The sequence below is a fragment of the Myotis yumanensis genome, unplaced genomic scaffold, assembly GCF_028538775.1.
Source record: "Myotis yumanensis isolate MYYU_CA2020_CCGP unplaced genomic scaffold, mMyoYum1.0.hap1 SCAF_17, whole genome shotgun sequence".
Taxonomy (NCBI): domain Eukaryota; kingdom Metazoa; phylum Chordata; class Mammalia; order Chiroptera; family Vespertilionidae; genus Myotis; species Myotis yumanensis.
Window position 1 is genome coordinate 30,706,838 of NW_027223768.1, and position 22,745 is coordinate 30,729,582.

The following is a 22,745-nucleotide window of genomic DNA, read 5'->3' on the forward strand; positions in this document are numbered from 1 at the left end:
GTGTAAGCTTCATGAGGGATTTTAAAGGCTGTTTGTTTTTTATTATTTAATACCTAAACCAGTGATTGGCACAGGGCAGGCAGGCAGTGAATATTTGTTGAGTAAATGAATGAATGAGAGTCATTATTCATCATAAGCTAAGGAAATAGAGAACTGAATCCACATTAAGTGGTAAATAACTAACAAACAGTAGGTTATTTTTTCTAAGAGCAAAGTTCGCTACAGGTGAGGAGGACTGGGGGGGAGGGATGGCGAGCAGGTTTGGAAAGGAGAGCCTGGGAATGTGTGGGGAGGAGCAATGACCAGGCTCATCCAGGCCGTCGCTTGGCCTTGGGCTGACATCACCAGGAGGAAAATCTTAGATGTGAACATTGTGCCCACGTGGCTTCTGAGCTTCGCTTGGCCTCTCCCCTTTTCGCTGCTCATTCCACAGAGCAGGACTCAGCACATGCAGTAAAGGGGGCAGGAAGACCGACTACCAGGTGGCTGAACAGTGCATTCCTACTGAGCTGTTTTTATTACCTGGTAGACACCAGGGCAGGTGGAGCTGTGTGAGCAAGCATGTGTGTGTGTGTGTGTGTGTGTGTGTGCACATGTATATGCACATGCTTTGGAGGTGGATGCCACTTGAGGAGCTGAGACAGAGGACAGGAGAAGAGGGGGTGAGCAGGATCTGAGAATTCCCAGGAACTGAGCCAATGACAGCTTCTACTCACAATATGTAAGTGATGACGCCAATGGACCAGCAATCCACAGCTTTGCTGTAGGGTTTCTGGGCCAACACTTCCGGAGCTGCAAACCAAAGGCAGAGTCAAGGCTGGGCATGACGAGAGGGCTGTGGGTTGGGGGCTGAAGGTCAGGAAGAGGCTTAGAGAAGAGGATAAATTTATTTATTTATCCTTTGAGTTCTTTGTCCACAACTAAGAACTCCTGACTCAATCTTCCCACCCTTCTGCCTACTCTTAGCCATTTGGGCCCATGAGGCTGCAAACTCCCCTAGGGCAGGGACTGTCTTTCCCATCAGACTAATCTTCTTCCATTGAACTAGGAGGTCCCCAGGACAGGGCCTATGACTCTGTTCAGACTGAAGATCTCAGGGCTATGTGTCACCCATTGGACTGAGTGCTTTCTGAAGGCAGGCCCTGTATCTCCCCACTTAGATTGGGGATCCCCAGGGCAAGGGCTATGGAAAAACCTGCATGTTAAGGAATGTCTCTCTCTGACTAGATCAGGATCTCAATGAAGGTAGAAACTGAGTCTCCCCTGTCAAGTGAGGAACTCCCCGAGGGCCGGCTGTACCTGTCCCATCAGTCTGTGGTGCCTTCTGAGGTCTGGGCTTAGTCTGCCTGATCAGATCGTGAGCTCCATGAGGGAATGAGCCATGTCTTCCACTGATTGGGCGCTCTGGGGCATTTATCTGTCGTCTGTATTGATCACAGACACCAGGGCTTTGTGCCCAGTGGGACTAAATACCTAATGGTAAGTACCAACCTCTCTTTTAGGGCAAGTGCCCATTCTCTCTGTTGAGTCAGGGTTGCACTTCCCACTTCCTAACTCCATCCCGGTGAGGACTGGCTCAGAGGGAAGGGGCAGGAGTGGATGCTCTGAGTCTGGGCTTTCTCCTCCAGGAATCTCAGGATTGCTCTCACCTGGTATCTTGCCTGCTCTTACTTTTTGGGGGGCTCTGGAAGCCTCCTACTTAGGCAGGAGGCCCCACTTCTGCCAGTTTCCTAGGGCACGATTTGGGGGTTCCTTAGATACAAACTCAGCACTATGCCCCCAGGATATCAACAACTGGGAGGCTGAGGTTTCCTTTCGAGTGGGTGAAAAGAAAGGGGGCTAGTGGACAGCCCTTCGCTGTCTAAAGGTTTCTGAGTTTGTGACTGTGTCTCTCTCCCTTGTATAGCCTGAAAGACAAAGGCAGAAGTTGGGGTAGGCTGTGTAGGCTTGGGAGCAGCAGGGGTAGTTTAGAGATCAATGGATTGGCTGGCCCTGAACCTCATAAGTGATTGTTCTACTTGGACCATCCCTGAAATTGAACCCTGACTCCTCACAACTGTGACTCACGTCCCTCTCGGTGAATAACATCTATGTGGTCAAATGTAGCCAATTGGTCATCCTCCCTACTGTTCCCAGACTCACCAACATAGCCTGGGGTCCCACAGGCAGTGGACATGACACCACTCTGTTCCATCTTGGACAGACCAAAGTCTGTGATCATGATCTTAGAATTCTCTTCAGGGGTGAGGTACAGCAGGTTTTCAGGCTGTGGGTGAGGAGAAATGGCATGTAGTACAGGATATCACAATGTGAAACACACATCTCTTCTCCTCCCCTGATATATAATTTCTTAGGAAGTTGTACCCTGGGCCCCTGACTTCAAGGCCAGACTCATCTCTCCCCCATTCTCTCCTGCCTCCTACCCGCACCCTCAACTCCTATACCCCATCATTCTGTATTTTGCTTATGGCCTTGACTTTGCTTAGCTTTACAGCCTTGAAGGTACTAATCCCTCTCTCCCCTCATTCCCGAGTACGCTGACTATTTTTTTGAAGGAATTAACCTTTGGTTAACTATCTCTGACCTCTCCAAATTTTGGCACATGCCTAGTGCAATGCTGACCCTCAGTAAGTATTTGTTACATTTGAGTACGACTGTGGCTGGGTCCCAGAAACTGTGGATTATCTCCGTAGCCAAATAAGGTAAGGACTGGTGAAAGGTGCAGAAAAGGCTGAGGTACAAATTGACAATGATTGCTCATTCATCCAAGATTTGTTCAATCTAAGGGCAGAAAGGGCCTTAGGAGTGAGCCAGTCCAGCTTTCTCCATTTTACAGAGCTCAGACTGCCCATGACCCTGGCCCCTTCCTAAAGGATCATTTCTCTGTCTCTCCTCCCCTTCCCCCCCCACCCCCAAAATGAGGGCCCGCCCTGGCACCTTTAAGTCTCTGTGGACGATTCCATTCTCGTGGAGGTATTTCACAGCTGACAAGACCTGCTGGATCACCAGGCTGGCGTCCTTCTCTGTGTAGACACCCCGCTCCAGGATCCGGTCAAAGAGCTCCCCACCGGAAACACTGTGGGCACAGGGCAAAGGCAGGAATCCAGCTCTTATTTCAGGTCATCTGAATGGGTTGGCTCTGTAGTCATGGGGACACAGCTGTGGCGAAACAGACAGGTACCCCTGACTGTGCAAGGAGGACCTGCCACCCCAATCTCAGAATGCCTCCTTCAGGTGCCTGGGATGATATCGCTAGGGAGTCATTTCTTTGGGCCAACCATTGACCTCTCCCTGGAAACATCCTTTGAAATGCAAAACGCCCCTAATCCGGGTTTCCCAAGAAGCCAATAATTCCTTTCTGGGAATTATTTCTTATCTGCCTTCTCTTCAGGCCTAGGACACAGGGAAGAAGAAATGATGAAAGAGAGAAGTGAAACTGAAATTAGGCAGAGAGGTGTGCAAATGAGAATTCTGTGCTTATGTCGGGAATTCTTTCCTCATTTTGTCAAATTGGGCCACCTAAAGGTGAAAGCATGGGGTGGAGTTGTAGGGGTAGTTTGAGGCTCACATGGTATATGGCATCTTAGGATTTAGGGGAGTGTTAAGATCAAGTCTGACCCCCATCTCTTGAGTACCATCTAGACTATTTTTGCCTAGAAGTTTTCTAGTAAGTATTGGGCACATCGGTGGCAGAGAACTCACTACCTTTTAAGACAGACGGTCTCATCTTTTATCACCTCAATATTTCTAGCTCTATGATGAACCGACACCCTATAGTTTCTACCGGCAGACATTAATGCCCCCATTGGGCCCATGAGGGCCACACAGAACAAAAACAACATCCTATCACATGAATCTTTTCAGGTATGTGCACTGGAATACTTTTCTAAGTCCTTCTCTGGGATAAATATCCCAGACTACTTCAACCACGAGTCAGGGGCTCCAATCCCCTTCTACTGCTCATGACATAAGATGTGGCTGTGCACCCATGTGAAGACCATGCAGTACTAAAGATGTAGAATTTCTCCAATAAAAATGCACAACATCCTACTCCTTCTGCTTCTGTCCTGACGCTCTGGACTCTGTTATGGGAGCTGGAGGCCCATGAGAGAAAGTTACTCTTTGTCCACAACTAAGAACTCCTGACTCAAAGTATCCTGGGTCCTGGGGCTGGTGCTCTGGGAGGCTTGGTGGTTCTTCAGTGACTTCTGAATTTTCCCACCCTCATGCCTTCCTTAGCCATCTGAATGACTGTGTGATAATCCTGGCTTCACTGAGGTGCCACATGGTCCCTGCTCACTTGTTATGATGTTCTGGGCCCTCCCCCAACCTTTCTCCCTTGACTTCTTGCTATTGCTATTCGCTGGGCCTCAGGTGAGCCCAGGGGTTAATAGGCTGCTGAGGCCAGAGTTAGTTCATTAGAGTTTCTGAGGAATTAGCCTAGCCGTGGGCAAACTACTGCCCGCGGGATCCGGCCCGTTTGCAATGAATAAAACTAAAAAAAAAAAAAAAGACCGTACCCTTTTATGTAATGATGTTTACTTTGAATTTATATTAGTTCACACAAACACTCCATCCATGCTTTTGTTCCGGCCCTCTGGTCCAGTTTAAGAACCCATTGTGGCCCTCGAGTCAAAAAGTTTGCCCACCCCTGAATTAGCCTGTCAGCCAAAAACATTGCATCCAGTTATGCTGAAATTGCAGTGATGAGTGTGTGTGTGTGTGTGAGTGTGTGTGTACTTTATAACTAGTGTCTCTGAGCCCAATGCTGAGTCTTTGGGAGCACTGACCAACCCTACAGCAGTCCCCTCAGGCAGAACTCTTATTTGGATATGACAGTGATGGGGAGACCTTCCTAATGAGGCAACATTTCAGTCCTACACATGAACGCACTCACAATCACAGCCTGTTTTTAACTTTGGGTGACTCCCTTTCGAGCAAGTCTTTCTTTATATTGAATTAAAATCTATCTACCTGTGGCTTCTACTCCCATAGTAATTTTACCCTGGAGTGATGTTAAAACATTTATTATCTACTTTGCTCATCATGACTGGTCAAAATGGACACAAGCCATGGGGCCAGAGAAGGGTTTTGGAGGCCCCAGCTTTGCCAGGCATTACCCCTTCAATTGTACTGTTGTGGGGAGGTCCAGAGGGAAGGGACTGGGCCAGGAGGGAGGATGGATAGGTTAGGATCACAGCTACTCGCTGACTGGTAGAAAATATTTTTAACAACTAGTAAGGCTGTGCTGGTATGTACCAACTCAATAATCAACCCTAGCTTTATCCCCGGATCCATAAAGAACAGGTCCACACCCAGAGGCATACTGATCCTAAAAGGGCTCTTGGCATTTCAGATCCTCTTGATCTAATTCTTGACATTTAATCACCATCCTTCCCTCATCACCAACCAGCCTCCTCCAGGCCTCTGAGGCCCCAGGTCACCTTTACTTACAGCTGCATGACCAGGTAGTAGTGAGTGGCGCTCTCATAGATGTCCTCCAGGGTCACGATGTTTTCATGCTTGATCCTGGGGAAAGTAAGGTCATGGTGAAAGGCATGTGGGTTAGGTCATCTAGACAAAGGATGCTGACCCAGCCCAACTAGAGACTCTTATTTCTGTTGGAGACCTTTGATGACAATATTTAGGAAAAGAGGGTCCTTATGAAACCTTTCTAACACATAGGCCATCACAAAGAAATCCCAGGAAAAAGATTCCCAGAGTGGTGCTCAGTCCATATTTTTGAATGGATAATTGATCATCCTGCCTTTAGGGAACAAACGTTTCATTTGTTACTTTAAGGATCTATTCCAACTTATTAAAAGAGAAAGTTTAAAAGACCTGAGGAAGGTTAAGGGAGCATTGACCACTAGGCTAGTCTACAACATGGGTATCCAGGTCTCTTTCAGAAACATTGCATGAAGAAAGGCTACTACAACAGGAGGGACTTAGGTTAGCGAGGCCTCCTCATGGGTAACCCTGGAGAAAGTGTTGCAAACTTTTTGTTCCAGGATATTGTGAGAAGGTAGATGCTCATTTGGGGGTTCATTTCTATGGGATGTCTTAGACCAATGATTCTCAATCAGGGGCTGTTTTGTCCCTCAGAGGACATCTGGCGATAGCTAAAGACATTTATGATTATTATGACTGGTGATGGGAGAGATGTTGCAGGCATTCAGTGGTTAGAAGCAGAAATGCTGCTAAACATCCTACAATGCACAGGGCAGCCCCAACACAACAAAGAATGATCTGGTCGAAAATGTCAATAGAGCTGAGGTGGGGAAATCTTGCCCCAGATGACCTTTGCTGGGATTACTCAGAGGTGGGGGCAAGCAGAACAATCATATTATCTACAGGCTTGGCTTTCCAATCAGCAATTCAGTGCATGGCTGTCCAGGAAGAAAATTTCTAGGAAGTATGACTCATGGTTGTGCAACACAGGGATTAAGAACTTAGACTCTAAGTCAGAGTTCAGATCTAGCTCAGGCATTTATTAATTGAGTAACTTTGACTGGCTTATTCAACTCTTCTAAGCCTCACTTTCCTCATCTTCAAAGATCTGTCTTATAGGGTTATATAAGTATTAAAAAATGCATGTCAAATGCTTAGTACAGTGCCTGGGGAATAGTAAACACCTCTCTATATATAAAAGGCTAATATGCAAAGTGTCCCTACAGGAGTTCCACCAGGAGACCGGGAGTTCTATCGCTCTCTATGACCTGCGCTGACCACCAGGGGGTGGTGTGGAATGAAGGGAGGCCCCCAATTGGTGTAGGGACCCTAGCTGTGCACAATTTTCGTGCACCGGGCTTCTAGTACTTAATAATATCTATCATCTTTTAGACATTTCTAAAAATATAGATCATTTCTAAAAATATAGATCACTTCTTGCAGCAGTGATCTGATGGATTCAATTATACATACAAGCTGACAAAACTAACATCAATTTGTTGATGATTCACTTACTGAACAAGTGTTTATGGCTGTTTATGTATCTATGCTGTTAGGGACTGATGATACAATATAATAATATCAAAGACCACCTTGCTTTCAATGAGTCTAGAGTCCCTCTCTGCTTTAAACAAATATTTTTATTGATTTCAGAGAGAGGAAGAAAGAGAAACATCAATGATGGGAGAGAATCATTGATCGGCTGCCTCCTGCACACCTCCTACTGGGGATCAAGCCTGCAACCCAGGCATGGGCCCTGACCAGGAATCAAACCCTAACCTCCTGGTTCATGGGTCAATACTCAACCACTGAGCCACACCAGCCTGGCTCTCTGCTTTAATCTCCCTGAAGCCCAGAGCTATAACTCTAACATCCTACCAGATACCTTCATGTAGAGATAAGTGGATACGTATATTCATCGTGCTCCAATCAATCTCTTTCTATTTCCTCCAAGCCTAGACGTCCTTTTTGCTTTCTTTCCCAAGGATGATGTAACTGTCCACTTAATCACTCAATCTCAGAGTCATTTTTAATGCTTTTTTCTTTTATGATCTTACCAGTCAACCCCAACTCAATCACTTCTCTCTCTGAAATGCCTCCTAACCTTGGTCTTCTGGCCATTACATGATCCTGCCACTACTTTGCTTGTATCCTCTTCACTTGAGAAAGTCATGTAATTGATCTCCCATCCTCTAGGCTGGCATTCTCCATTCCATGCTTAAGACGATTTCTGAATAGAAATCTGATTATGTGGCTTCTTACATAAAATCATTTGATGACTTTTCTTTGCCCACAGAATAAAGTCAACAGTTTTTATCATGACAGCCAAGACCCTTTATAATCAGGTCCCACTTGACTATTTGGTTTCATCTCCTGTCCTTTAATAGCAAGTTCAGGGGCTTCCAATACTTAACTCTTCCCCAACACCCCTTGCAGCTCCATGATTCTACCTTAAAGCTTATGTTATTCTCCGTCTGAATTCCCTTTCTGCATTGCCCCTCCTGCCTCCATTAAATTTTACTCATCCTTCAAGATTCCTCTTCTTTGAAAATGTACCTAATAGTCCTTACTCACAAAAAAACACATGCAGGCAAAATGAATCCCTATCTCCTTCAAACTCTGCCTTCTGCTAGTGTGAGTCACATCTAACGGGAATAGAGTTTGTTATGAATACCTCTGTCTCTGCCTAGAAAATGTGAGTTCCTGAGGGTAAGGAATTTTGTTGGCTTCATCCTTCTAGTCCTGATGCCTACTACACTTTTTGCACACCAAAGGAATCCCACACGGGTTTGTGGCAATAGTCCTGCTGTAAACATTATGATTTATTAGTATAGCCGCCATCATGATGCTTAGGGTATTAACCCTACATTTGATTTGGAACAAATTGAGGTTAATTTCCAAGTTTTACACTGCTTCTTTAATTATCAATTCTTCCTAGGGTTGGCCTTCAATTGAAGTTTGTTCCTTTGAGATAATTACCCTCTGGTCTGTGTGCACAAACCAGCTCTGCTACTAGTTGGTTCACTAGACAATTGGCTGGGAGAAAAAAATCAGCCAAGACAGATTTTTGGCTAAACTTAGCTGGTTAATCAAACTGACCCATTAGCTCAATCAAAGGGAGCAATGCCTTTTGGGAGCAACCCAGCCCCAGACCTTCTTGAAGGTACTTTATGAAGGAAATGTTGTGACCCCACAGTTGTACTCAGCCAACCCTAAGACCCACTCACTTTTTCAGCACAGCAATCTCATTCTCGAGGCTGCTGTCCCGGAATGCCGGTGACTTCTTGATGCACTTCAGGGCGAAGAGCTTCCCAGTCACCCTTTGCTTCACCAGGAAAACTTCCGAAAAAGCTCCTCTGAGTAGAAGACACAGGGAAATAAAAATTAGTACTGGCTGGCTAGAGAGCATTGTTGGAGGCAAAACCGAAGTGTCAATGGGGGAAGATGTGGCAGGTCATTAGTTTCATTGTCATCATGGGCACCTGATGAACTGTTGATGGCAGAACCTATCTGACATGCCATTGTGCCCTCTCTTTCATCCACCGCGTGGGAAAGAAAAGATTCTATTACAGACTCAGGGACTATACGGTGCTATTTCCTGGATCTATGATTTGGGAAGAAATCCCAGAGACTCTGCTTTGCTTTGGAGAGATTTTTTCACTTGGGAAACTCATTAAAGAGAGGTCACTGCAGCCCAGCCGGTGTGGCTCAGTGGTTGAGCATCGACCTATGAACCAGGAGGTCACGGTTCAATTCCTGGTCAGGGCACATGCCTGGGTTGGGGGCTCAATCCCTAGTAGGGGGCCTGCAGAGGCAGCTGATCAATGATTCTCTCTCAACACTGATATTTCTATCTTTCTCTCTCTAGCTTAGAATCTAGGGTGAGAGACAGACACTTGCAGATAAGCAGGAGGTGTTATGAGATCACTGAAAATGGAGACTTCAGACATGGCCCCTACTATGGTTGGGCTGGCTGCGTGCTGCCAGTTCCAGCAGATGCCATTTACCTTGGAGCCACTGTATGCTTTATATAATAATTATTACGACATCCCCCCCGCGCCCCCCCCCCCCCCCCCCCCCAGCAGACAGGAGGCTAGAGAAAAGGGCGATTTTTCCTAATGTGTACAGTAACCATTTGGGATAGCCGAGGAGGACGCAATTCACGGCTGTCTGACTTAAGAACACCCTGGCTCAAGTTTAAAGGAATGGATGAGAGTTAGTCCAGTCGGGGAGTGGAGGGAGAGAAACATTTGAAAATGATGTTTCAGCTGGGGGTGGGGAAGAAGCATGAGAAAGAGCATGGAGGTGGGGAGCAGCAGATAGGGGTGAGATGCCACTTTCCTTATTCATAAAAGGAGAGAGTTGAGAAACGTGGCCTTCACAGCCGTGACTTTGTAGGGTCTACCCTGAGTGCTTCTTTCACCTTTACCTCTACAACCACACATGAATGATCCCCCAATTTCAGAGCTGACACCCGCTCTGGGTCCTCTTGTGCAATGAGATCAAATTGAGGCCTTCCTGGGGTGTCATTTACATCAAAGTGTGTGTCCGTGGCACCAGTCATGGCAATCTGAAGTGATGTTATTGCTCTTCTGCCTCAGGCTGCTTTCTACTGTATGTGTGTGTGTGTATGTGTGTGTGTGTGTGTGTGAGAGAGAGAGAGAGAGAGAGAGAGAGAGAGAGAGTGTGTGTGTTTGTGTGTGTGTGTGTGAGAGAGAGAGAGAGTGTGTGTGTGTGTGTGTGTGTGTGTGAGACAGAGGAGAGGGATTGGGAGACTTAATTGTGCCATCTGTCAGACTGTCAGATAGGGGAGCAGAGAGCTAGTTTCGAGCAGTCAAGGTTGTTCGGGTCAAGAGGCAAGACAGGCAGCGCCTTCGGAGCCAGGAGTAATGGCTTCAAGAGTTCTGGTTGCATTTCCTGCTCTGAGTAGCTCTCCACTCCTGCTGGGAGCCCGGGTGCTGCCAGAGGTGGGGGCAGGAGCCAAGGAGAAAAAATGTTTTCCTGGGCAGTGAAAGGAGGCAGCCTGGACCTTGGGTGACAGACTTCCTGTTACAGACTAGCTGTGCCCAGGGCCCCTACAGTTGTCCCAGGATCCTGGAATTGTGGGTGGTGTCTGGGCAGATTTAGCAAAAGACTATTCTCCCTGGTGGGCTGTTGCAGAGGAGCCAAAGATTGGAGAGAAGAGGCCTTTGGCCTGGGATTCTGGTGCATCCCCTATGGGGAAGTCTGCTCTGCTTCCTGCTCCCCTCCCCACAGCGCCTCCCCTGGGTCAGTCGTGGGGTCTGCAGCCCAGGCTGCCTGTCCCCCTCCTGAGCACCAAGAGGTGCTTTCCCTTAGCTTCTCCTCAGCCCTAGCTGCTAAGCAGTGACTTGAACCTGTCTTGTCCTCCTGGTTGCCCCCAATCAGTACGGGGGCTGGATACGTGAGAGCCACTGGGAGCACTTAAAATATAGATTCCTGGCTGCTGGGTTTCTGTCTTCCCAAATCGCTGGGTCCAGGAATCTGTATTTTTTTTCTTTTCTTTTCAAAAAATTGCCTGGGCTAAAATAATAGCAAATTATTTTTTGAGGGTGAACATGATATTGTGGATATGGAAGAAAATGCCTTTATTCTTAGGAGATGCAGGCAGAAGGATTCGGAAGCGATGTGTGGTGATGTTTGCAACCAGTGTACGTGTGTGTGTGTATGTGTGTGTGTGTGTGTAAAAGAAATATAGTGAAATGTTAACAACTGTTGAACGTAGGAGGAGGGTATGTTGATGTTGAGCTGAACGATTATGTCGCCTTTCCTTAAGCATTTTCCAGTTATCAGTTAGGGATAAGCTCCCGTGGCTCTGATGTGCCGGGTTTAGAAGCTGCTGCGGCAGGTCTCCCTGAGCGCCACGTGGCAGCGTGTCTGTCTTCTGATAGTCCTACCGCCCAAGTCTGGCCAGACGGTGAATAAGCTCTGTCCACCCAGGCATCCTTCTCCCTCCTTCTCTTGATTTTTGGGCTGCTTGGCAAACCGTTTCAGATTCACTCACGAGTCTTGTTCCTCTCTCTTCTGCCAAAAATCCCCTCTCCAGCCACCCCCATCTTGGCAAAGGCCCTTGATGGAGGGCCCATGCTTTGATGACCGGCACCGTCGCTGGGACCCTTCTGTGTGCACAGAGCCCAGCCCTGGCCTGGGCGGGAGGGCCAGAGGCCTGCTCTCAGGACCCAGCCAGCTCCTCTGTGTCTACGGTGAGTGTGGCCAGCCCTCGCTGCCCGAGGTCACTGCCTCCTAGCCAAGGCAGAGGGAGCTAAACTTAGCCCAGGCTGGCCAAAGGCAGGGCTTGCTTACACGAACAGCCCACTCACTGCCCCTCACTGCCCCAGGCCCCGGGGCCCATTAGCCCAAACTAATTAGCTGACCAGCTGGGGTTCTGAGGCGATAGGGCTGGTGGCCCGGAGGTGCTCCCAGCCCGTGTCAGAGACTGAGCCCTCCCGGAGGAGAGGCAGGGCCAAGTGGAGAGTCAGCTGCAGCTGAGCCGGCTCTGCTCCACCAGCCGTGTAATCATTGTCAAGGGGCAGAGGCATAGACACCCCAGGGGCTGGCGGGAGTGTGGGCTGCAGCGTGACTTTATTTTCCCAACACAGCACTTAGCCAGGGAGCAGAGACGATGGCGGGGTGCGGAGCTGATCCAGGTGTGTGAACCCATCCGTGCTTAGCCTGCAAAGCACGTTTCCTTCCATCTCCAGCAAACAGTGGGGTTGCCCTTTCACTGCTGGGGAGGTGAAGAAGCTGGGTGAGGAGGCCCAGGGAGGTGCTAGGGTCACTGAACCCCCAGAAGTGCTCCAGAAAGTCTCTTTCCTCCGACCAGGATGAGGACCCAAGGGCTGTGGCAGCTATGGACATAGGCAGGCTCCCTGGGAGCAGGGCAGGAGACAGAAGCTGGGGAGGGGTCTTTTCCCTGGGGGCTCCAGTGTACAAACCGCCCTCTGTATTATCCCAAGGGAACTTCCCTACTCTCCGCCACAGGCCCCTACTCCACCTCCCTCGGTCCCTTGGAGCTGCTGAGATGATGTCCTGATTGATCAGTCCCTGCTGGCCTGGAACAACTCCTTCCCAGGCCCCCCAGGAGGTGCCCCAGCCACTCCCTCATCCCCCAGCCCCGCACTCACGATCCCAGCACCTCCATGAAGATGAAGGTTTTCCGGATGTTGGTCGTCTGTTTCTTCCAGGAGCTGCAGTCATCTTCTTCCTTCCGACCCATCGCCTCCAGAGTTGAAGCTTCCGGGGATGCTTTGTTTGAGGAGGGGAAGAAAGGGTCAGCTCAGCTAGTTTCTCAAATAAAATGGGAGAAGTTGTAAAAAGAATTTATATTTTTATTGATTTCAGAGAGGAAGGGAGAGGGAGATAGAAACATCAAGGATGAGAGAGAATCATAGATCGGCTGCCTCCTGTTCACTCACCCCCCCGCCTCCCCAATTGGGGATGGATCCCCCCACCTGGGCATATGCCCTGACCTGGACTCAGACCATGACCTCCTGGTTCACAGGTTGACACTCAACTGCTGAACCATGCTGGCTGGGCTCTGAGTGTCTACTACATGCCCACTGTGCTTGCCACACGCTCAAGTTCAGAGTCTAGTCTGTGGTGGGAACTCTTATTTTGTGTATACGCCTAGATGAACTTGGCTTTATCCACCTGGGCTGAGCTAAGGCATTTCCTGTGTTACCAGGTGATCCCCAAGGTGTTTATTCACATTGCTGAGTCAGCCCAACTTCCTTTTCTATTATCCCAACTCTGTCACCTTCCCCAACCCCCAACCATCCCCATTCCCACATCCACAACCAACCCCATTCCCACATCCACAACCATCCCCATTCCCACATCCACAACCATCCCCATTCCCCATCCACAACCATCCCATTCCCACAACCATCCCCATTCCCACATCCACAACCATCCCCATTCCCACAACCATCCCCATTCCCCATCCACAACCATCCCCATTCCCACAACCATCCCCATCCACAACCATCCCCATTCCCACAACCATCCCCATCTACAACCATCCCCATTCCCACAACCATCCCCATCCACAACCATCCCCATTCCCACAACCATCCCCATCCACAACCATCCCCATTCCCACAACCATCCCCATCCACAACCATCCCCATTCCCACAACCATCCCCATTCCCACAACCATCTCCATTCCCATTCCCACATCCACAACCATTCCCATTCCCCATCCACAACCATTCCCATTCCTACCTGTTATGGGTGAAACACATGGATGCTCCATGAATGAGCACTGTGTTCCCTCCGCAACATCTAGCACAGTGCTGGAAAATAGCTATTCATTAGAATCTGAACTGAATCAGGTCCTAACTTTAATATCAGAGTTCTGGAGTTACCACAGGCATTCAACGGCCGACACCTATGCCTCGTCAGGGGCTGGCTATGTCCTGATGAAAAACACAGCTTCCCTGGGGCTGGCAGGCTTGAGACGGGCAACGAGCAAGTGAACTAACGTGTGCACAGTGTGGGAAAACCACAGAAGAACAAAACCCTGGCTTGGCATAGAGACCAACAGAGCAGGTCTTCTTTAGAGAAAGGTCAGGGGAGGCCTCTCTGAGCAGGTCATATTTCAGGTGAGATCAGAAGTTTGTGAAGAAGCCAGTCAAACACAGAGTGTGGGAAGGGGCGTTTGGTAGAAGGACTGAAATGTGAAAGTCCTCAGTGGGGAAAGAGCCCTAAGGACTGAAGAGACATGTAGCTGGAGTAGACTGAACTCAGCATGGCATGGCGCAGTGGTGGGCAGGGAGAGGCGGGCATAGGGCAGACCTTAGAAGGCCTTACAGATTTCGTTAGATATTGGAGTTTCTTCTTAGTGAGACTGGGAGATATTGAAGGGTTTTTAGCAAGAGAGCTAAATTAGACCACTGAGGTTTTAAGAGCTCACTCTAGCTGCTCTATGGAGAATGGAGTGGAGGGGCAGGGATTGACCCACAGAGAATAGGCACGGGCAGAAACCTACGAGAGAGATGAGAGTGGCTGGGACCATGGTGGTAGGGAAGGAGGGAAGTGGGTGGACCTGGGATATATTCCGAGGGTCCAGTTTTCTACGATACCAGGTGATGTGTCTATGGTGGGGTAAGAGGAGTCTAGGCTGACTCTTATGCTTCTGGTAGGAACATCCCAGGGTGATGGTACCCTTTCTGAGGTCATGATTATTAGAGAGAATCATGTTCTTGGAGTGTGATTGGGGGAGCGGGGTCGGGACTCTGTTCCTTTGGGTACTCTGCCCTAGCTATCCTAGTACAGCTGCACAAAGCGGTCCTGAGTTTCTGTGGGTGGTGGCTGAGACACATTTCTGCCAGCACCCTTCTCCCACAAACTTCTTGGGCCTGACAGAGAAAGAGGAAAGTATGTCTAGTGGCTGTGTGTCTCAGGCAATGTCCCTCCTTCCTCATTAAAAAAAATGCCAGTCAAATCCATGGGGTCTTCTAATAACTGTAGAAGAAAGATAAAGTTTGTGCCTACACAGTTGAGCATTAGATAAAGAGCATAGGTTTGGAGGTCAACCTGAGTTTAAATCCTATCTCCACTAGTTACTAGTTAAATTGCCTTAAGCAGGTTAATGACCTTGTTGAGACCATTAACTCATCTGTAAAATGGGGACAACACCCCTTCTGGTTATGGTGAAGAATACATCAAATGGTGTACATAGAGACTTAGCATATTGTCTCACCTGTATTAAACAGTTGTAACAGAGATATTATTTGGGGGATATTAAGTTGATAGTTTTTCGTTCCTGGTCATCCCCATCTGGAGGATTTATGTCATAAAATAGGTTCTATAGCATAGAAGGAAACCCCTTGAGCCATTAGACATAACTGTGAGGCGTAGACCCTGGGAATAAGAAGAATGAGACAAAGTGAGGTCCTTGCCAGAGAGGACAAGGCATGGAAAGACTGCTACTTTGGGCCCGAGTGGATCCTGGGAAGGACATGGGGAGACAGAGGGTGTAGTTGTCAGAAGCACACATTTTTGCTAACATCCAACCAGGAACAGATGGGTGGGCTTCCCAGGGCCCCCCTGGTGGGAGACCATAAGCCTAGGGGCAACTCTGGCTGCAGCCACATCTGAGAGGTCAGAACGTACTTATGGGGCAGACCTAGAGGGAGAAGCTGAGCAAGTCAGAGTCATATGATCTGCAGAAGTAGCCCCAGGGCCAGCTTGTACCACCTCATGACAGCTGACTGTGCATGTCTGTTCTCGGCCCCATGCTTAGTAGCCTCATGTTGTTAGCCATCCTGGGAGTGTTTGCACCATGGAAACAGGCAAATGCTACAATCAGGGTTTCCCCCCACTCTTCCCCTCACCCTCCAAGAACCAGATGTTAAGCATTTATCAAAACACAAAGAAGCAAACAAACAAACAAAACATTTATCAGCTCCCCTCTGCCCATGGCCCTGGTGAGGGGATATATTGGTGCTAGAGGGGATGTCACCTGGGGTCTGGATGAAGAGACTGACTATAATCAGGGAGTCCCAGGTGACAGCAAATGGCTAGGATCAGGGCCTTTAGGGGAGGGTGTCAGCATGACATTCCCTGGGCCAGATGTGACCAGTCACACCTCAGAGACCACTAGCCAGCTTCTGAGAAGATCCCAGAGAGCTGGGATGCCCCCCTCTCCCATACTAAAACTAGATCGAGTGCCGAATATCGGAAATGCCACCTTGAACTAGAACAGGGGGAGGAAAGGCCATCCAAGGCTGTGTTTTCCTGAGAGACGCTTTATAAAGGGCTACATGAGACTCTTTATTAAATCTGAGATGTCATAATGGACAAGTTCAAATGTGAAGTTTCCTATTTCCTTTTTGCTGCCTGGCGAGGTAGGATTTTTTTTCTTTAAAATATATTTTTTATTGATTTCAGAGAGGAAGAGAGAGGGAGAGAGAGACAGAAACATCAACGATGCGAGAGAATCATTGATCGGCTGCCTCCTGCATGCCCCACACTGGGAACCGAGCCCGAACCTGGGCATGTGCCCTGACCAGAATCAAACTGTGACCTCCTGGTTCATAGGTTGATGTTCAACCACTGAGCCACACCGGCTGGGCATAAGATTTTATAAGAAATAGAGAATCTATAATTTCTTTGCACATTTTAATATAGTGTGTAAATTTGCAACCTGGCTATATAATTATGAAAAAACACATTTGAAACAGCCGAGTGTAGATCTGGTGGCTCATGCTGGCAACTTTGGGCTCATTTGTTGATTTGCTCATTTTGGCTTGTGGCAGCCCAGAGGGACCACAGAACTGGCCAGGGGAGGCCTCACCCTGGACTTTGAGGGCAGTCTGCAAGATGGAGACAAAGGGACCCTGATTGGCAAAGACTACTTTGATCGAGATGAAATATTACAAGAGGGCTATCTTTAGCCAGATATGATTCTATAGATTCTTAGCCCCAGATCTAGCAGCTTCCACTTATCAGAGCGGTTGGCATCTGGGCTTGGGCCAAACGCTTCCTACCGTGTAGACATACTGTAGCTGAGAAGTCTGGAAACATGTGGGAACATAGGGTGGGCGTTAAAAGGAACCGGATCAACAGGGCCAGTGTGTGTGTGCCTCTTTCTCTGTCTCTTTCCCCTTCCAAAGAACAGGGCTGCAGACACTGTTTTTCCAGGTAAGGAGCCAATCAAAAGCCTTCTTTCCACTTGAGGCCTTCAGGTGGGCGGCCGTCACTCCCCCTGGTGGATCCCCCATGGAATGACGGCCTGCTTGCTCTCCAGGAGGCATCACCACCTCATTAGCAGATCGGTACTCGCTGTTCCTTCTTTCCCATCTCTTTTAAATAGCTTCTTAAAACATAGTATGCTTAGCCTAAGTTAGGCTATAAAGAAAACATCTTTCCCGCCCACCCCTCCTCCCATACACTCAATGCTAACAATTTAGTTCCATCTTCAGAGCTACATGAAAAAGTCCAGGCCAGATCTGAACCCCTGCTTCATTCCCGTCCCTGCTTAGCCGCAGAGAAACCTCAAGGCCTTTCAGAGGGAAATAAAACAAATTCTGAAAAGGTCGAAGCTCCACTATTGCTCTCATTTGTTTCCAAAGTACTCCCCACCTCTCTGTTTCTGCAATAATTTCTATTGGGCTCGGAAGCTCCACAACAGCCACTGGAGGCTTCTCTGAGATTTAGAGCTGATTTCCCCGTGCAGATCAGGAGATGCGGACGCTGGCATTCGGGGCTGGTTCGGGCCCCTCACTCCCCAACAGGGCCAGGCCCTTCAGAATGTTCTGCAAAATGGTCCTGGCAAAGGAAATGACCTCATTACATGGGACCATTTTTGACCCCTTCATTCGACATGCATTTATGGAGTGCCTCCTGTATACCCACTGGACTAAATATAGACATTTTTTATGACATGAGGTTACCCTGGAAAGTGCTGACAATCAAGTTGAAAAGACCAAGCAGAGGCATATAAATACCTAAGAACACAGACTAGTGGATGGGAATTGGCAAATGAATAAGCACGTTGGGTTAGGGCTAAAATGGTTCAGAGGTTGACTGTAGGCTGACTGCTCACATGTGGGTTTCCCTCACCAGCATGCGAGTGCTTAAAGGGCAGGGGCCATGCATTCCTCATCTTGGAATCTCCTGTGCCTGGTACTGAGACTGGGACATACTAAGGGTCTGGCCCATATTTGTTACATGAGTGAGTGAGGAGCAGAGCCCGGAGGTGGGGCTGGGGTGGGGAGGGGGGCTTGATCAGGGGTCGCTTTGCACAGGAATTGGACTTCAGACAGATATTGAAGGGGGTGGGGATGTAGTCTTGATATTGCTCTAGTGAGGAACAGCAGCAGGGAGCCCTGCACCCCAGGAAGGGCAGGCGGTGAGACCCCCTTTCTAAGCTCTCGCTGTGAGACCCTGCCTAAGGCATAGCAGCAAAGAGGGCAGAATTGACTTGCCTTCTTTGCCATCATCATCACTTCTGGGACAGATAGCTGGGCTCTAGGTCCAGTTCTTGGTCAGCAGAACCCCCTGGGTCATTTGAAGAGGCCTACCCCCCTGACCATTCTATCTAGAGTCATCTTCCCTCCCCCCCCCCCCTCAAAGTTCCTCTATAGCAGTAATGGCGAACCTATGACACGTGAACTCATTTTTTTGGTTGATTTTTCTTTGTTCAATGGCATTTAAATATATAAAATAAATATCAAAAATGTAAGTCTTTGTTTTACTATGGTTGCAAATATCAAAAAATTTCTATATGTGACACGGCACCAGAGTTAAGTTAGGGTTTTTCAAAATGCTGACACGCCGAGCTCAAAAGGTTCGCCATCACTGCTCTATAGTGTCAGCTTTAGCCAGTCTTCTGTAACACATCTGGCAATAGGAAATTCTCCTGTTTGTTTGTTTGAGCTCATAGCCTCACTAGAAATCAACTCCATACGAACAAAGACCTGGTCCATCTTCCTGTCTCCCTTGGGCCTAGCTCAGCACCTGGCTCCAGCTACTTAGTACTCAGTCGTATGTTTTGGATGGTCTTCTTGATTTCTGGGGGGAAGAGTTCACAGCTGGGAGGAGACTCCAGAGGGAAAAGTTCTTCCTGAAGGGCAGGACACACGATCTTGGGGGTGGACACTGCCTCTGAGCAGGCCTTTCTGAGCTTCTGGGAACAGGCTGTGCCATCCAGCCCGGCTATGTATGAGGTGCTGGTGAGAGATCTTGGGCTGGGAGCCCAGGAGGCAGGCGTCCTTCACACGTTTTTTTCCGTGGGTCGCCCCTGCCCTTCTCTCCTTCCCAGGCTCCCAGATAAAACTAAAGCAGATAAGCTTATCTTTGGTGGCTGCCTCATTGTCATCACCATCTTCCGAAGGTGCCAGGCCACCTGTGGCCCCACATGGCCCTGGAGCCTCTCTCTGGACCCTCACTCCTGCCTGCCTTGCTCCATGTAACCTCCTTATCAAAAGTTTCCTATTTTGAGTCACAGCCACTTAGGACTCTGCTTATTAAATCAATCAGCTGAGTTCATTGCTTATGAGTGTCACCCCTCCGGACAAGATATCCCAGAGTCTTGGGGGCATCCGGTTTTAATCCAGAGGCATTCAATTTAATTCAACTCAACGCAATGTGTTACCAGATCCACAGTCCAGTTCCCAGACTGGACACAACACACTCAGAGATGGCGACAAGGAAGGAGAGGATCTTTGAGCAGCACCTCCGCAGCCTTCCACCCAGAGGTCACGGCGCTCAGCTCCACCTACAGGAAGAGGCAGCCCACCTTCCTCGGTGCTCTCCTGGGGGCATGGTGAGCAGGCCTCGGAGCCTTCCCAAGGGACCATATGGCCCTTTCACTCACCTCAGAGGAGACAGGCCACCCTAAGGCTGCCTTGTGTTTCCACGGTTTTCCATTTCTTTGGATCATGACTCAGAAAGGCCTGCAGGTCTTGAGGGGGAGGTTATCAGTTGGATCATCTGTCATAAGAATGTGCTGTCGGCCCTGACTGGTGTGGCTCTGTGATCAGAATGTCGGCCCACACATGCTCTGTGTGGGTTCAGCTCCCGGTCAAGGGCACATGCCTGGATTGCAGGTTCGATCCCAGCCCTGGTCTGGGCTTGTGGGGGAGCCAACCAATCTATGTGTCTCTCTCACATTAATGTTTCTCTCTCTCTGTTTCTCTCTCCCCCTCCCACCCTCCCCTCCATCTAAAAATCAATGGAAAAAATATCTTCTGGTAAGGATTAACAAAAACAAAGCAAAATGAAACAAAACAAAAAATGTGCTGTCTGCCTCCAGGCTGGGGCACTCTGGTTATAAAGGGCCTGCAAGGCTAAAGCTGGGCTGTTTTCTTGTCCAGGCCCCACCATTTCCTGGACTCGAGCCCATACTAGACTTTCCATCATACTCTGGATTGAGAGGCACTAGACAGAACTCAAGCTCTGGCTGCAGTCTTGACTTGGCACCGAGGAGCTGTGCAGCCCCAGGCAGATCACTGTACATCTCTGGGCTTCCACCTCTCCTCTTGGTGAAAAGAGATAGGAGTAGATTAAGTTTCCCTGAAGTTTGCTTTTTGGAATGTTATTAGTCCCAGGAGATTCTGAGCAAAGTGGATGTTCTGCCTCTTCAGCAGGTGTCTTTAATGATGCACATTAGCTTATTAAAGAGGTTCTGGGGACTATTAAAGATACCTGCTTCATGCTATTTATCCTGGCACCCCCCAAATTATTAGGCTGCGAAAGTCTTTCCTTTTGCAATACCTACTAGCCTCCAAGGGACTTTGGAATTGCTCAGAGCTGACTTTGGAAAACGGGGACTAGGCCATCTCTACTGTGATCCTCCCTTTGTTTGAGCAATATGTGGATTTTCCAGTAGCCTGCTGTCATCCCTCAAAGACCTGTCCCCTCACCGAGTCACAGGCACGTGGCTGGGTGTGTGTGAGCTGTCAGCACCTGCTTCCCATTCATGGGCTGCCACTTCAGTGGTTGGTCAGCTGGCCAGAGCGCAGATCCCAGACCCTACAGCCTCCTGGGGCCTTCGGGCTGGACAGCACTTCGCAGCAGCACGGACTCCATCCCCAGCCCTCCCACGAACCCTGCCATCTCAAAGGCCAACTCTGCTTGCCAGTTTCTGTTTGCAAAATCACTGAGGAAGGACCTTTCTCAATTGCCTCCTGCAGTTTATTTCAGGCTCAAACCCACATTTAAGTGTAACCAGATTCCTTCTGCTGCGGTGACAAGCCAGAATCCATGTGTTGCTTAAGGTGTACTGTGTGCCTCGCATCTAGGAAGCGAGGAACATTCCCCAGGGCTTCGTTGGGTGACACATAGGAGTCACTGGAGAGAGCAGGGGGTGCTACTTATTATTATAAGGAAGGGAGAGGGAGGGGAAGAGAGAGAGAGATGGATCTGAGAGTGAGACATTGATTGGCTGCCTGCTACATGACCCCCACTGGGGATTGAGCCTGAAACCTGGGCATGTGCCCTGACTGGGAATCAAACTGGCAACCCCTTGGTCTCCAGAATGATGCCCAACCAACTGAGTCACAATGACCAGGGCAGCTACTGGTTCTTAATGTGCTTCTAACCACAGTGGGTCTCCGTGTCCTCATCTGCCGAAGGGAATAAGGACCTCTGTCTATTTCTTGGCTTTCCTGCCATGCGCAGTCCATCAGCGGGCTTGAAAGCACCCGCACCCTCTCACGGGCTAGGCCGTGGGCCCACACCACAGGCACACGGAGAGAGAGAGGGAAACAAATAAAAATTTAAATAGGGGCGAGCGAGGACAGGAGCTGAGAATGCTATTCCCTCAGCTGGTCTTGGCTCCCAGATGCCTCTCACAGCGTGAGCATCTCTTCTCACCGTGATTCCGAAGTGTTTCAAGATATATACATCCTCATACATCACGGCCCTGAAATGCAAACCAACTACTTCATCTGGTACTCAACCAAGAAAACAGCGATCTGTTGCAACACTGTACGAAACACTGCTGGTGTTGGAATTTTTTTTTATTTTTTTTTATGGGCAATATGCTCATCTCCACCCTGGCCCCTTTCTAAGGAGTTTTCAAGGGTAGTAGTTTTGCCTGTGTCTGCCACACGCTGCTTTTGAGCTTAACTCCCATGCAAGACGCGCCTCCTTTGAACAGCCGTGGGGCTATTGACTGTACACCGCCCCAGCCAGGCCTTCTCCTGCACCTCCACCTTCTGGAAGGTGAGAGAAGGGATCTCCCCCTGGGGAGGGGGGTGCAGAGGCAAGAAGCTCTGTGTTACCAGCCTTCCCTCTGAGGACACCGGTTTGACAATCATCACAGCCCCTGCGGCCCCGCTGGCCCCCACGGACTTGCGTTCCTTCTGGCAGCCGCCCAGCCCCAGCCCCTGACATTGACCGTGCAGGCAGGCGCGCCTGCAGTTGTAGTGCCGCACGCAGCCGCTCCACCTCTCTCATTCATCCTGCAGCTCATTCACTCCGGGCTCGGGCAGGCTGCGGCGGGGCCCCAGCCCTCGCTGGCACTCCGTGTGGCAATTTATTTATGGCCATGTGCGTGCGTGCATGCGTGGGAGAGAGGGGGCGAGGGAGGCGCGCTCCTCTTAGAGAGGGATTCTTTTCAGTCCCACCCACAACTGCTCCAGTCCCGCCCGCGGATCGCCTGGGTGGGGCACTGCGCTAGGCACTTCAGCCTTATCTCCTTGAATGCACAGGGCAGCCTTGCAAGGTAGGTGTCATTAACCCCATCGCTGGAATCCTGATGGGTAGACACGTTCAGCAAAATGCCCCAAATCAAGCAGATGGTAAATGACAGTCCGTCAGAGGC

At 49.2% G+C, this 22,745-nt stretch overlaps 1 protein-coding gene across 3 annotated transcripts in view; it reads right to left on the reverse strand.

Annotated features, from left to right (window-relative positions):
• CAMK1G (calcium/calmodulin dependent protein kinase IG) overlaps positions 1-22,745 on the reverse strand; it is a 30,902-nt gene that overhangs the window by 6,204 nt on the left and 1,953 nt on the right. For all 3 annotated transcript variants that reach the window (XM_070397012.1, XM_070397013.1, XM_070397014.1), the window contains exons 2-7: positions 12,594-12,714; positions 8,679-8,807; positions 5,455-5,529; positions 2,938-3,076; positions 2,143-2,266; positions 717-792 (exon numbers count right to left, since the gene is read on the reverse strand). In XM_070397012.1, coding sequence (XP_070253113.1) covers positions 717-792; positions 2,143-2,266; positions 2,938-3,076; positions 5,455-5,529; positions 8,679-8,807; positions 12,594-12,685 — 635 coding nt within the window. In that variant the 5' untranslated portion in view covers positions 12,686-12,714. The remainder of the gene's footprint in view (positions 1-716; positions 793-2,142; positions 2,267-2,937; positions 3,077-5,454; positions 5,530-8,678; positions 8,808-12,593; positions 12,715-22,745) is intronic.